We start from the raw sequence: 15,321 nt of genomic DNA, 5'->3' as shown, positions 1-15,321 counted from the left end.
TCGGAGTTGTAAGGTTTCCACACGACTGGCAAGTGAAAGGTATTCAGAGCCTTTGGGCCAACTCTGTTTGTTTGTTTATCTTCTTTGGGAGCGTTTGGGGGTGTGTGTGGGGGGGTGGCGAATGCACGGAGCTGCGAGACCACTGGAGCTCTGTCTTCTGAGCTCAATCACTGAACCGGCTAAGAGAGGAACAGCGTCTCTTGGCCCGAGGAACCTTCCTAGAGGTTAAGAGTTAGATCTGAACAGAACTCTTGGAGCCCCAACCCCGCCCTCCCCCACCGCATACATTAGCGCAGACAGAGCTACCGAAACACAGGCACGCACCACACACATTCACTCGGCCCGCGGCGCCGAGGACACACGGAGCGTCGCCCACTGGGCGGGGGCCGCTTGGGAACAAAGGGCCAGGGAAGCGACATCCCGGGCGCTTATTCTGAGCCTACTTGGGGGTGACACGGGCCGAGGGTGGGAGTGTAAAGAGTATGTAGGGAGGCGTGAGTGCAGACAGCGGGGTGGGAACGGCGGCTTGGTCCAGAAGTGGGGCGCGCACTGAAGGCAAGCGTGCGGGAACCTCGACTCAGAGGGTGTTGGGGGTTGGGACCAGGCGGTCCGTCCCACTCGGCTCCAGCCCTCCTCCAGGCCTCAACGGCTTCGGGGCTCCTCCGGTCTCCAGTCAGCTGACGCGGGGGGGCGGGGGAGCTGTCAGGCACGCCCCGCCCAGCGTCGCTGGGCCGCGGGGGCCGTGCAGCCATTGGCCAACACGCCGGGCCGCTTGGGCCCCCGCGCTCCAGTGACATCAGGAAGCGATAAAAGGCGGCGGCGGCGCCAGCTCCTGCACAGCTGCACCGCCGGGCTGCGAGCGGCTGCAAGCAAGAAAGCCCTAGAGCCAAAGAGTCGGAGAGCGAGCGGCGGGCGCTTGCCCCGCGCCTCCCCTCTGCCCCTGCGCGCACCTCGCCGGCTTCTCTACCCTGCCCCGGCTCGACCTGACTCGTTCCCGGCGCGCTCGCAGCCCCAAGCTCCGGGGCAGCTCAGGCAGCCTCGGGAGGACTCTCCGGCGCGCCGCCGCGTCCCCAGACAAAGGCTTGGCCGGCGGCCCCGGCCCGCTGCGCCCTCGGCTCCCCGCCTCCCCGGCTTGCCGCTCTTCGCCCCCGCGTTTGGCTCGGCGCGTCCCGGCCGGCCGCAAAGTTTTCCCCGCGGCAGCGGCGGCTGAGCCTCGCTTTTAGCGATGGCCGCGGAGCTGAGCATGGGGCAAGAGCTGCCCACCAGCCCGCTGGCCATGGAGTACGTCAACGACTTCGACCTTCTCAAGTTCGACGTGAAGAAGGAGCCCCTGGGGCGCGCGGAGCGTCCGGGCCGGCCATGCACACGCCTGCAGCCTGCTGGCTCGGTGTCGTCCACCCCGCTCAGCACTCCGTGCAGCTCCGTGCCTTCTTCTCCCAGCTTCAGTCCGACTGAACCGAAGACCCATCTCGAGGACCTGTACTGGATGGCGAGCAACTACCAGCAGATGAACCCCGAGGCACTCAACCTGACGCCCGAGGACGCGGTGGAGGCGCTCATCGGTTCGCACCCAGTGCCCCAGCCGCTGCAGAGCTTCGACGGCTTCCGTAGTGCGCACCACCATCACCACCACCACCACCCTCATCCGCACCACGGGTACCCAGGAGCAGGTGTGACTCACGATGACCTGGGCCAGCACGCTCACCCGCACCATCACCATCATCACCAAGCGTCGCCCCCGCCGTCCAGCGCTGCCAGTCCCGCGCAACAGCTACCCACTAGCCACCCGGGGCCGGGACCGCACGCAACAGCCGCGGCGACGGCTGCGGGCGGCAACGGTAGTGTGGAGGACCGCTTCTCTGATGACCAGCTGGTGTCCATGTCGGTGCGTGAGCTGAACCGCCACCTGCGGGGCTTCACCAAGGACGAGGTGATCCGCCTGAAGCAGAAGCGGCGGACCCTGAAGAACCGGGGCTACGCCCAGTCGTGCAGGTATAAACGCGTCCAGCAGAAACATCACCTGGAGAACGAGAAGACGCAGCTCATTCAGCAGGTGGAGCAGCTTAAGCAGGAGGTGTCCCGGCTGGCCCGCGAGAGAGACGCCTACAAGGTCAAGTGCGAGAAACTCGCCAACTCCGGCTTCAGGGAGGCGGGCTCCACCAGCGACAGCCCCTCCTCTCCTGAGTTCTTTCTGTGAGTCCTGGCGGGTCCGGCCCCCGCCCTTGCCCTGGCCCAGACTCCCTATTCTGCGCCCCTAGCCCTGGACTCCCTGTCCCTGCCATGGCCCCGGCCTTGACCTGTTTGACTTGAGCTAGAGGGAGGAAGGACGCGCGGGTCGCGGGAGTCAGGCGGGAGCACGGGCGGGCAGAGAACCTTGGCTAAGAAGAGGGCAGCTCAGGGCGGCGCAGCCTCTTAGACTTGGGCAGAGTTAGAGAAACCCGGGCGGGTGCGAGGTCCGGGAGTAACTTTTCTCCAAGCTGGAAGGCCGCGAGGCTTATTCCAAGGAGTCGCCAAGGCCGTCTGGACACTTCTGGCTCTGAGAACTTTGTGAGTGCCAGGGCCGCCGCTTTGCAGCCCAGGACTCAGTTCGTCCCAGGAAGAGCAGAGGAGAGGAGAGGGACTCTGGAGTCCCCGTGGGCACGAGGCAAGGCTGAGCTAAGGAAGGAAAAACAGACAGATCTGTCTGTCCAGAGTACGGAGAACACTGGCTCTCAGCCGGAGACGCGGGCCTCAGTTAGGACTTTCGGCGCGCGAAGGAAAAAAAAAATCTCATCAGTTTTAATGCCTGCTCGATTATATAGAAAAATACGAAAATCTGCATTAAAAATATTAATCCTGCATGCTGGACATGTATGGTAATAATTTCTATTTTGTACCATTTTCTTGTTTAACTTTAGCATGTTGTTGATCATGAATCATAACCCCCTTGTTTCTTTGGGTGAGAAGGGATGCAGTTCCCAAACTCCTGCGGCTGCGAGCGAGCGAGCAGAGTTTCAGTCGCCGGCCGGCTTGTAGATTACCCGCCCCGGCCAAACCATCTTGAGAAGGTAGCAGCAAGCTGAGTCTTTGTTTGGGTTTATTATTATGCCATTTTTGTTTGTAAGTAAAAATAAAAGAAAGAAAAAACCCACCAAGCCCAACTTTGTCCGGGGAATCCTTGGGATTATCTCTTCGCCCCCCTCGTCCTTCCCACTTCAGTTTTAAGTTTTGTTGAGGGAAAGCTAAGGGAGAGACAGATGCCGAGATCCACATCGTGCAGGAGTGTGTCCTTTATTATTGTTGGGTCTTGGGGCCAAATTGACATACACACACCCACGACTGCTCCTCTACACACACACACACACACACACACACACACACACACACACACACACACACACACACACACGAAGAAAACAAGACAGGCTTTGCGTCCTAAGAAGTCAACCCAGGGCTGGTTTGGAATCCTCTAGAAGAGCGCTAACTGCAAACTCCCTCCCCCCAGGGCTTAGGGTGAAAAGATTTCTTCCACCTCTTGCTACGTGTGATGATCTGAGCTCCCATTGAGCCAAACAGCCATTCTTAGAATGTACTAGAAACCCACACATTGGCAACTAACGCTGCAACTCTCAAGTGTGTCCTTTAGACCAGTGCATTATATGTTTCTCTGCTGTCTGGAGAGCAGGGAGACTTAATGGTGGTGTTCAAGTCCCTTCCGTTGTACAGTAGTTATAGGGGAGGTCTAGGTGTTTTTCTTTACTGTTACTTTCATTTCTGCGGGTCAGTAAGAGGATTCGGTTGCACTGACAATAAAAAAAAAATACCAAAATGAAAGCGGACTTTTTAAAAATCCCCACCTGAATTTGCTGGCACTGCTGGCTGGATGCTTTTTTGTTTGTTTGTTTTGAGTTTGTATTAGTTGATACAATTTACAGTAAATAACAAGATTGTATGAACCGCATGGTGCTTGCAGTTTTAAATATTGTGGATATTCGTCCTGCATCGGAAACGAGCTTTGGTTTTTACTGATTCAACTGTGTTGAAATCAAACTTGCCGCAACGCAACAGAAATTGTTTTTAATTTCATGTAAAATAAGGGATCAATTTCAACCCCCTGCTTATGATATGAAAATATTAAAATCTAGTCTTATTGTAGTTTTAATTCAGACTGGTTTCTGTTTTTTGGTTATTAAAATGGTTTCCTATTTTGCTTATTAAAACCATGTAGATGGTGTTTATTTAGAGGACTCCGTGTCTGCATGACTTTAACTCTCTTGTTTCAAGAGTTGGACATCAAGTTTGGGACATTCTCTGGCAATGAATTCCAAACTCAGGGTGGGCAGATAACTCTCTCCAGGGTATGACTGTGTGTGCTATATGTGAACCTCAAATGTATTCTCTGTTTTCCACCCTAGGTTCAAACCCCAGTCAAGAGTCCATCTGTACGCTGAGAGGGTGCATATCTGAAAGGGACACTCTACAGCGCTTTTGCATTCTGGCTTGGAGATCAGGACTGGGCTGCTAGTTTGCCTGCTGCTGAGGTAGTGGCAGAGGCCAGGAACCAAGAGTTGCAACCTGGACCGAGGAAGCCAGGTCTTTTTTGGAGCCCAGGGCCAGCTAAGCTGTAGTCTTTGCCTTCTTGCCTGGGCGTTTGGGCATTAGGAAGCTTAGAGTCAGGCTGCTGGCTCTGAATTGGGGTTTGCCCTTCTTTTCCCAAGATGGATGGAATCAGGTGATACCTGACAATAGATCTTGGGAAATAGGACCCTCTTGGTAGGAAGCCTGTACTTGGTTATTTCTTTCCAGGTTAGTGTGTTCAGGGTGCACGAGGCCATCAGCCCAAACAAACAAACAAACAAACAGACAAACAAACAAAACAATGGGTACAGTTTGGATTTCAACATCTCCTCAGATTAGAGGCTGGAGGGCCTTGGGTGACTTAGCCTCGTAGCTTTACCAGTAGTTTGAAGATTTCTGATGATGATGATGATGTAGAAATGGCCCTAGACCTTTCCTCTGTTTCCCCCACCCCTGTCCTTTGAAGGTCAGTACCTTGTAGTCTCACACTCCTGGCAGTCTCCTTGGAATCCTGTCTCTGATTTAAATGTCTTTAGGCTAACCTCTCTCTCTCTCTGCCAGTGGGGTAGAACACCTAGACCTTAGTAGAACTCTCCACTTTTGGCAATGCCCAGCTCTCTGTGGAGACTCCGTGAAGTCTCTTAGCTTCCATGTCGACTCTATTCTGCCTTCAAGTTTTTGGTGTCAGAGTCCCTAAAATGGAATTTCAGCATCCAGAAGGGAAGGTGTTATAGAGCCAAGCAGGGGAGGCCAGTGGGGAAGGAGTAAGGGGTAGCTTGGAAAGGAAGGAGCAAGTGACGCTTGGAACAGATTTTGACCTGGGTCTCTGGTGACTGGGTTTGTGATTGGCATCCGAGGAAGAAGTTTGGGGACAAAAAGTAAAATGAAATAAAAGCCACCCAAATAAACAAAAGAACAAAGCAAAATAACAGCAACCACAATACACATCTAGAGTGCATTGGTGGTGTGATTTCAGCTTGAAGTGAGTTTCCAAACTCAGTCTGTTTCCCCAGTGGAAACATGGCTAGGCAGGGAAGGCGTGGGTTTCCATTTGAGAAAAGGTTGATGAGCAGGTTGATAGGCAGGCGTGATCCATTTGTATTTCCTATGCAAGTGCCACTCCGGGTACAGATGTGACTCTTTTAGGGAAAGAGGCCTCTGTCAAAGTTAGAGGGGGTATCTAAAGAGACTGCACTGTGCAGGGCCCTGCAGTGATAAGAGAGGATCAAGCTCTGGTGGCAGAGACCTTAATTCTGGTGGTCTAATTCTGTCTAGAACCATTTGAAACAGACCGGCGTTGTCCACTTCTGCCATTACCTAGATTTTAGGGAAGGTTGCAAATTCTAAAGCATTACCTTTGCGTGGAGTACGGAGACACTTAGACACACCCAGTGCGGTCACTGTTACAGTACATCCAGAAAGGACAGAGTGCCAGCAGTTTAGAGTGACCAGCTGCGTTTTGGAGATGACAGTCTCAAGTCACAGCCCTAGTGAGATGTTGACACACCAAGACAGGGGCACTCATGTCCCTCACTCTCATTGATGGCATTAATTCGCCCCTGGCGGGGCACATACAGGGAAAAGCTGGGTAGAGAGGTAGCTTTTCCTGAGAAGGCCAGAGCTTGTGCAGTGTATACTTCCTATAGTAGGCAGGCTCTCTACTCACAGACCCGCCAGTATGCCACAAACCCAGGAAAGGGGAACTGGACTCTCAGGACTTCCGCGGTGCCCCGGCGGTACTCGGCAAGCTTCATCCTTCTTTTAGATTTCCCTCTCTTCCTACTGCTCAAGGGCAGCTCAAGATCCACCACTCTCCCTAGGAAGAAAAATTTTCCAAGCACCAAAATCTTCCAAGCTTCCACTGATCCCATGTAGACACGCCGGCATCTGCTGACCAGAGACTCACCCGGAGACAGAAACGCACAGACCCTGACACCGGGGAGCACTCAGTGGGCACTCGTGGGCTCTGAGAATTGGGCTCCATCCTGACTCACCGTCTGTGCTGAGGGCAGCCGCAGCCCCTAGAGACGACGGACTTGGTCGGCTTTCTGTGTCGGGGGGGGGGGGGGGGAATCTCACCAGCCTGAGGGACCTGGGACAGTCTCCGCTGTCACACGTCCTTCAGCTCGGCAGGGAAGGTGGTTAGGTGCCAGAAGTCCAAGCCAGTTTAAGCAATTTTCTGTCTCTGTTTCTCTCTCCGAGTATGTTTTTGTCTCCTTTTCCTCTCTCCCCTCTTCCTCTCCTTATTTCTCTCTATCTGCCCCTATTTTCCATTTCTTTAGCCTTCCCTTTTTAATCTTCTCTCTTGTTTTCTCCCTGCCCTTTATCCCAGGACTTCGGGGAAAGGCTACCCAGAGATGTCTAGAGCCAGGCAGGAGAAACAGGGGATGGAGCGGCTGGTCCGTAGTCTTGGGAGTTATCACATTGATTTTCACCTGCGCTGCTGCGAAGGGTCTGGGCTTCACCTTGCATACTCCCGGGTTTCATTCCAAGGTGTCCCTCACTGTGGTTGCCTGGGGACTGCAGGCGGTCACACAGGCTAGCCAGGGGTTGTTGAAATCTTAGTGAAAGTGAGCTCTGGGAAGGCTGAAGCTGGTCTCAGATGCGGGTCCCTCTTGCAGTAACAGTAAGTCATTGTCACTTCTCTCTGCACAACCCCCTGTCTTGACAGTCAGAGGTTTCCATTTCCCTTTTATGCTTTTATTCCCCTTTTAGGGGCCTTCTGTACCAAAACTCATAGTGGAAGTTGTCAAGATCCATACCGTGTAGGTCACTAAGTTGACCACTTTGTGACCTAAGTGCTCTGTTTCCATCAAGAGACCAAGGCCCTACTCAGTCACTCTCCCACACCCAATCTTCAGCCCCCTCCTTGTGGAAGGAGCCGGGAACCAGCAGGTTAGTGTTTGGAGATTCCCTTGTAGGCTTTCAGATGCAAAACTCCATTGTCTTCTGGGCCCTTCAATTTCCCAGTAGGGTACTCTGAACCGGATTCTTTAGGGTTACCCTTCCTTGCCACCTGCATTCTGAAGGCTTGGCTGCTTGGAGAGAGTGGCTCTGGCGGTTAGATTTGTAACGTAAGGAAATCTCCTCTGGCCAAAATAAACATTTTTCCACCGAATATCCCAGTAGGCAGAATTTCTCTAGCCCCTCAGAGGAGTCAGTTCCACTTGGAATAGCTGCTCTGAGCTGGTGCCCAGCACAGCATCCTGGGAAAGACATCCCTCATAGAGTGAAGGGAAGGTCCTGAGGTTTGGGGTGTACCTGAGTATCATCAGGAGCAGCTGCCGCCATGGGGCTTGCCTTTGAAGGCTGGGGCTTTCCTGACTCAGAAGATGGGGTCTTTCTTTTGTGAGAAGGCTGCCGGTAGAATTTTCTCTTTCCCATAGTTCCTGGCCAGAAAGCACATCTTTCAGTGGGGGTGGGGAGGCAATATACATTCACCAAGCCCCCCAATACCTCCCTCAGCATCCTATGCACCTCCCCCCACCCATTTGAACATCTTTGTTTGTCCCGTACAAATTTCCATGACTCCCAGTTTAAAATCCCCCCCCCCCACGGTCCTACACAGGCTAGCTTAACTGGTACATTTAGATAATATCAGAGCTAACTGTTCTCACTTGGAAGAAATTAAATATGTGAGAAAAGTTGCAGCTCCAACATGAAAAACCACCTAAATTAATAATAAGGATTTGTTCCGAAGCAGCGTTCGGTTGTAGCAGCCTCTTGGCATTCTTTGTGAGTGAAGTTGCTTTTAAGTAAAACGGCAGCAATTCATTACACATTCTGTTTTATTTTATTTTTCTTTATCAGAAAAAAAAAAGGGATGTCGTCTTTGGGGCTGGAGGGGGCAGCTGCAGAGGTGGTGGGAGGAGACCTGGAACTTTCTGGAAGAAGCACACTATTTTTGGCATGAAAAAGCCGATAGATTCATACATCTGAATTATGGTGCTTCCATTTTTTTTTTTTTAACTGAGAGAGCGGAGGCTTCCTCTCCCCCCACCTCCTTCCCAGGCAAATGGCAGGGATGGGCACTTGGGTGTGTGTGTGGGGGCTGTTTCATAGTCTGCCTGAGGGGTGGGCAGGATTGAGGCTTGCTCTGGTGAGTGGACAGGGATGGGTACTTTGGGGGGTGGGGAATGCTGATTCATAGTCTGCCTGAGGAGTGGGCATTGTTTTTGGCTTTAGCATTCTATCAGATACTGCAGCTGAGGGCTGTGCTTGGCTCTCACTCAAGTTCCCCGGCTTCTTCTGATCTGTCAGCCTCCTGCCCTGACTCTTGCAGTTACAGCTCTGCCGTGGAGGGAAAGGGGAGTAAGCTGCTGCCCCGAGTCAGCTCTGCCTGCTTGGAGGGAGCAGAACAAGTCTGTATTTCCCAACACGGGCCAGGCCCTGCCTGCTCCCTGGTCTTCCTTTGTTTCCTGGGAATCTGAGGAACCTGGTACCTGGGTTCCTTTCAATGGATGCAAGACATGCAGGTCATAGAGATGTAGTCCAACCGTTGGTTTAGTCTCAGGCATTTTGCTTAACATTGCAGTGTAAGCTGCTGTTAACCAAGGGCCAGGGGTGGAGGGAACAAGTCATCTCTTGCTCAGAGGCACCAGGGGAATCTAGAACAGAAACCCATACCTCTGTACCTCTGAAATTTAACCTTTGTCATCAAACCTTATAAATTCCTCACCGAAGACATTCAACCCTGTGTAGGTGAGGGTGTCAGAAACAGCCCCTTTTAGAGGAGGGGGGAGGTCGGTTTCGTCTCCATATCTCCTTGTAGGAGGTGCTCACTGATGTTGCTGCTGGATACTTCATGTTCTCCAGTCACAAGGTTTCCTGCCCAGGTGAAGGTGTGAACTGTTGACACAGCACAGCCACTGGAAGACAACAGTGTCAGCAGGGAGACTGCAGCTGTCAATCATTCTGCTCTCTGATAGAGGAGAATGATGGAGACCTTGAATGTGGACTTGGGCATCGTTGTCTTGGAGCATTGGTACCGTTTATGATTAACAAACAGTTCTCTCACTCTACGTGCTCCTGACTGAACCTTCCAAGAAATGGATCCTAACGACAGAGCAAGCATTCCTAGCAGAAGCAGCCCCCAGGTGAGGCAATTTAAATGCAATCATCCACATTTTAACAGAGGCTGTTTCGGGTGTGATATCGAAGCTTTGGATCTAACATCGATGTTTCTGCTCGTAGGGCAGGTCCACTAATGCCCAAGTACACACTCATATTTACATGTGCAGAGACACAGAATTTGCGTGCACTCATCTGTTACGCACGGTGTCACGTTCACTTGTGTGTACAACTCGTCACACATGTACCCAAAGACATGTATCCCGCGTTAGATGCATTCACGTCTAGATGCTCATGGGCACGGCATTTATAATTATGCACACAGCTGTATGCCTCTATGTTCACATCAAAGCATGATTGATTACACATGCGCACAGGCCCTTGCAAAACGTACAGGGCTCCTGCGCAGCCTCCTGTATTCACACCCGTGTGTTGTAAGTGAATACTGGCCTTCCTGCTCATCCACACACAGGCGCCATGTAACAAGGGAAACATGGCACCAGTAGGGTTAATGGAGGCCCCAGACTCCCATAAATATTTATAGGAAGCACTCAAGCTCTCAAAGTAGGAGCTGAAACCTCTCCTCTTGAGCCCCTGTAAATCACTCTGGGCTGCTGCGTGTTACCTGTCAGATCGGGGCTGTGTTCTGCAAAGGCATCGCATACAGGCTAGAACTGCTGTTATTCAGGGGCCAGGGGTGAAGGGGCCTAGGCCATGTGATCATCTCTTGCCTTGCTCAGAGTCACCAGGGGGAGGGTCTAGAGCAGAAACCCATGCCTCTCTAGTGCTGAGATTTAATTTTTGTCATTGAACCTTATAATTCTTCTATAAATTCCTCATCAAAGACATTTGACCCTTTGTAGGTGAGGGGGTCAGACTCCTCTGTAGTTTGCACAGGTTGGTCATCCCAGTGCCTCGCCAGGCATCCAATGAGCATGTCAGGGTCAGTGCTCGCTACTGGGATACGTCCTCAAGGGTCACTGTGAAGCAGCTCAGTGATGGGCACAGAGGCATTTTGTGACCATGAGAGACTCTGTTGCACTGCTGGTGGCCACCCGAGTGGAGTGACAGCATCTCAGGTAGGGTGAGGAGGAATGGTCCTGGTAGTGGGGGGAGAGGGAGCTGCTTCAGAGGGAGAGCTATTCTCTCTCACCAGCTTTGTACCTCAAAGGCCTACTGGATCTCAGAGTCCCAAGCTGCTGTGACTGTGTCCATTGCAAATTCTGTGCTTGGTTTTTGCCACCTGAAACAGATCATTTTCATGCTGGACACTCTTCAAGATTAGATAAAACAAGGACCGGAAAGCATCAAATGTTTTTCAGTTTAGTTTCCAATGTGATAGGAAAGTAGAGATGTCCTTCATGTAGCACACGGAACGTCCACGTGCCAACAGAAGACAGTAGCCATACAGGAAAGCAGCCTGACCCTTGAAGACATTCACACAACTGTGGAAGAGCAGAGAAAGAGCAGTCAGAAGGGGCTTCCTGGAGTTGTTGGTGCATGAACGAGAGCTGAAGTCTGAATAGAATTTATCCAAGTCAAATGAGTAGGAGAACACTCTGGATTAGCGCCATCCCATGGATGTTTCTAAGGTAACAGAAATTTTCTGTATTTTTTTTCCATCTACAGGTGGTGACTGAGACTTTGAATGTGGCTCAAGCAACTGAGAATCTGAATTTTTTTTTGTGTGTGTAGTATATGTGTATGCATACGTTCCTGTATACTGTGCTGTATGTGAATGTGCATACGTGTGGGTGCATGTCCATATGCACGGGAGTGGGGGCAGAGGTCAACATCAGCTGTCTTCCACAATTGCTTTCCACTTTATCGATTAATGCAGAGTCTCTCAGTGAACTCGGAGCTCATTCGTTAGGCTAGACAGGCTGGTGAGCAAGGCCTGGGATTCCTTCTGTCTGTCTCCTCCTTCCCAGCCCTGGGATCACAGAGGCAATGCCTTCTGTGGCCACTAGGGACCAAACTCAGAGTTGATACTTTTCTAACAAGTACTTTATCATGTGAGTCTTCCCCCAACCTGCACATCTGTCTGCCTGTCTTCAGTACCATCATTTGTCTTTTGTCCATCTATGTTCTTTTTCTGTGTTATCTGGAATTCTAAAACAAAACAAAACAAAACAAAAACAAAATATGGCATTAAAATCTCATAAACAATGTGTTTGTGTATCATTCCTCAGTGGGCACAAGGGTGATAATAGGAGTTTTATTTTTATTTTTAATTTTTTTAATTTTTATTTTTTGAGACAGAGTTTCAAGAGCTCTGCCAGCGTTTGCCTCCTGAGTGTTGGGTTTAAAGGCATGTGCCACCACTGCCTGGCTATAGAAGGGGATTTGAGCCACATTTTGGGTGTCTTCTGACCTTCCCCTCTTTCAATTTATCCTTTTCCCAGATCCAATCTCTTGGGAAAAGATCTCCCCAAATAACCTGTTCCCCCCATTTCTTCCTGAACTGACAAGAAAGCCTCTCCTACTCCAATTCTTCTGACAATTCTCCTCAAAAGCGATAGCCTGTCTAGACTTAAGACTGGCAGTGGGATTTCTCCTGAAAGAGGACACAAGCCAAAGCAGCAACCCTGCTGTGTTGATAGCTACTGGGCTGAGAGAGGAGCTCTGTGGTCCACACGCTCTGTGAGCACCAGCAAGGAGTCCTCCAAGAAAAGAGCCTTCCATAGTCTTGCCTTCTGTCTCACAGTCAAGGAGGATGCTCTGAGAAAGCAGAACCTGGGTGAAGGGGTGTGGCATACGTGCAGAAGAACTTTCCCTCTGGCCAGTAGCAAGGTCAGGTGGATGTGGATGTCTGTGGGAGCCCAAGCACTGCAGCCGTTCTGCCCAGATATCTGTAAGAATTTGTTTTTTTTTCCCCCCCAATCCAATGGGAAAGGGATTGGATGTAATGTTGCATGCCTACTTCACATCTGGATGAATAGAGCTAGGGGAGTCTTGTCTGAGATTGTCTCTCTAGGACCAGCCTTGCCTTCTATCCCATCTCCTGTCCTCTCTGGCTCAGTTGGCTTGCAAACCTCCCTCTACCAGGGACCCATAGCTGCCGCACTATGCTGGGACTCAGACAGGGGAACTTCACTCTACATTGTAGTTTCTCCAGAATTACCCTTAGTCAAAAAAGTAGAAACTCTGGGTCAAAGCTGATACAATTATTGTATCAATATACAATATTGTGTACAAATATTGTATCAAATATACAATATATTACAATATGTAATAGCTTATTCTGTGGGTTATGGGCGAATGTATCTAAAAGTTCCAGACATGTGATTAAAAGGATGATGTAGGCAGCAAAGACATTGATAACTAGAAAATGATTGTGGGGAAACCCATACTGTAAGACCAACCCATTGTATTTTAGTTTTTGGAAGATGAGGAGCTGTGAACTCAAAGCTCTGGATCTAACAAGTGCCTTCTGTGTGCCCAGTACTGTCAAATGGTTGGTAACTCTCCAGCTATTCACATAATGCTTCAGTTAACCCTAAGAGCTGGGAAGAGACTATTCCCATGTTCTGGATGAGGAAACAGAATCACAGAGAGGTTAAGCAATTTGCCCAAAAATGAACAGCTAGTTAATTGCAGTGGTAGTGTTTGAACTTTGTCAGACTGAGTCTGGAGTCTGTTTCTTCAACTACAATTCCTTTTAAGGCCAAGGGTTGGATGTGGGTGACTTTGTAACCAGCTAGAAAATATTTCTAGGTTATAATCAATGAGGCCTGACTTTGGGAAGAGCGCCCCCTTTAGGCCACTATGCATCCTCTTCTTAAACTGCATGTACTTTGGGAACACTGTTTTAAAATATTTACTATTAATTGCTAATATTGACATGACTGATTAGTCATGCTCTGAGACCATCTATGACTCCCTCCCATTACTTTTAAGAGTTTGTACACTTTAGCCTTCGAGACTTCTGCATCTGTATCTTCATTGTTCATTTTTTACTTGATACTCTCTGGTCAGAATGATCCTAGGCCCTGTCTGAGTTTCTTTGGCTCCCACACTTTCTCCTGAGCTGTTTTTGTTTGTTTGTTTGTTTGTTTGTTTTCTACAAAGTTCCCTAACATTTACATTTCCTGGTTTTTTAAGGTCACCGTCCCAACCAACCAAGCGGTCTAGCAGGAGGACTTCCCTTTCTTCTAGTCCTGGGGCATAGCAGGACCTTGGGGGAACTCATCTGGAGGAAACAGGTAAGGCAGGACAGCTTTAATCCAGCCCTTCCTCTCACTGACTGTGGGGGCCTGGGCAGGTCATGACACCTCTTTGAACTTCAATTGCCTCTTAGGCAAATGGGGAACATCTTGCCTACATCTGCTTTCTGGAGGGATCTTTTGGGCCACAGCTTGTTAGAAATACCTTGTGTGGGCTCCTGTAAGTTCAGGGGTGGGCTGGGTTGCTAGTGCAGTGTGTGGTGGCTGCTGTGGTCATGGCTGGCACAGCCATATAAATTCTTGCATCATCAGAGCCTTCCCTGCTCTCTTACAATGTGCAGAGCCGGCCCTGCTAGAGGAGCAGAAGTACAGGAAATGCTGTGAGAAGCAGCTGCAGAGACTGTCCAGCAGGTCTAACTGGTTTTCTTCTGGCCAGGATCTTGGGTTCAAATAGCTCTAAATTTGATTGTAAGGGAAGGCTTGGGAGGCAATGCGCATACCCTAGCAGGCCTGCTGGAGAAGTGATTACAGACAGAGAACACAGAAAGAGCCAAGAGTTCCAGCCCCGAGTGTGAACATGCTCACCCACACAGATGGACACTGTCCAGATATTCAGCTCAGGAACCGTGGCTGAGAGCTTGCTGGCATTTTCTCAGGATGGGCATCCACTTAGCCCTGGATGCAAACTTACCTTACCTTGGGAATCACATTCCAGAGAGAAGTCAGAATCCTTAGAGTTTGGGGTGGGGTCTCTAACTTGATGACAATGTAGTTTGTTTTTGGTGGTTGTGTTTCTGTGAGTTGCTGTGTGGATGGTATCGTAGTGCACTTGTGTGTGTATGTGCTTACCCACTCACAGAGACTGCACAAACCGTTTGTGCAGAGCTGCAGAAAACAGTGCTCTCCGGTGATGAAGGTGGCAGGCTGGGAGGTAGGTTGTGTGGAATTAGAGTTCAGAAATCTTTTTTTCTCTGTTCTTGGAAACCAAGAGGGATGTGGTCTAGCTAGTTTTATGCCAACTTGATACAAGTTAGAGTCACTGGAGAAGAGAGAGCCTCCATTGAGAAAATGCCTCCATTAGATCAGGCTGCAGGCAAGCCTGTAGGATATTTTCTTAATTAGTGATTGGTGGGGGAGGGCCCAGTCTATTGTGGGTGGGGCCACTCCTGGGCAAGTGGTCCTGGTTTCTGTATGAAAGCAGGCTGAGCAAGCCATGGGGAGCAAGCCAGTAAGCCATACTCCTCCACGGCCTCTGCATCAGCTCCTGCCTTCAGGTTCCTACCCAGTCTGAGTTCCCTCAGTGGACTGAGACTCTGGATATATATATATATATATCAAATAAACTCCCTTCTTTCCTTGTTGCTTCTGGTTGTGGTGTCTCATCACAGCAATAGAAACCCTAACTGGGACAGCATGTCTATGGTCTATGCTTCAGCAGCCCAGAGTAGAGTGTAAGTGTGAGTTAATGAGAATGTGTGAATCGGCAGACCCAGAGAAGGCAGCAGCTTTGCTCCTGGTTATGATCTAA

General features: G+C 50.4%; 1 protein-coding gene and 1 non-coding gene across 2 annotated transcripts in view; both read left to right on the top strand.

Annotated features, from left to right (window-relative positions):
- The first annotated feature begins 836 nt into the window (after window positions 1-836).
- Window positions 837-4,225, top strand: Mafb (v-maf musculoaponeurotic fibrosarcoma oncogene family, protein B (avian)). Its single transcript, NM_010658.3, has one exon. It carries the CDS (start codon window positions 1,226-1,228, stop codon window positions 2,195-2,197), a length of 972 nt encoding a protein of 323 aa, NP_034788.1. The 5' UTR covers window positions 837-1,225; the 3' UTR covers window positions 2,198-4,225.
- Window positions 4,226-6,608: 2,383 nt separating this feature from the next.
- Window positions 6,609-15,321, top strand: part of Gm46773 — a 100,960-nt gene continuing 92,247 nt past the window's right edge. The window contains exons 1-2 of the transcript XR_001783531.2: window positions 6,609-11,219; window positions 13,732-13,832. This is a non-coding gene — a transcript (predicted gene, 46773). The remainder of the gene's footprint in view (window positions 11,220-13,731; window positions 13,833-15,321) is intronic.

This window comes from Mus musculus, chromosome 2 (assembly GCF_000001635.26).
Source record: "Mus musculus strain C57BL/6J chromosome 2, GRCm38.p6 C57BL/6J".
Classification (NCBI taxonomy): domain Eukaryota; kingdom Metazoa; phylum Chordata; class Mammalia; order Rodentia; family Muridae; genus Mus; species Mus musculus.
The sequence above is the reverse complement of the archived record's forward strand: the minus strand, read 5'-3'. Positions and strand labels throughout refer to the sequence as shown.

Excerpts from the sequence above, each read along its gene's own strand:
- Mafb (NM_010658.3), top strand. The coding sequence starts at position 1,226 with ATGGCCGCGGAGCTGAGCATGGGGCAAGAGCTGCCCACCAGCCCGCTG.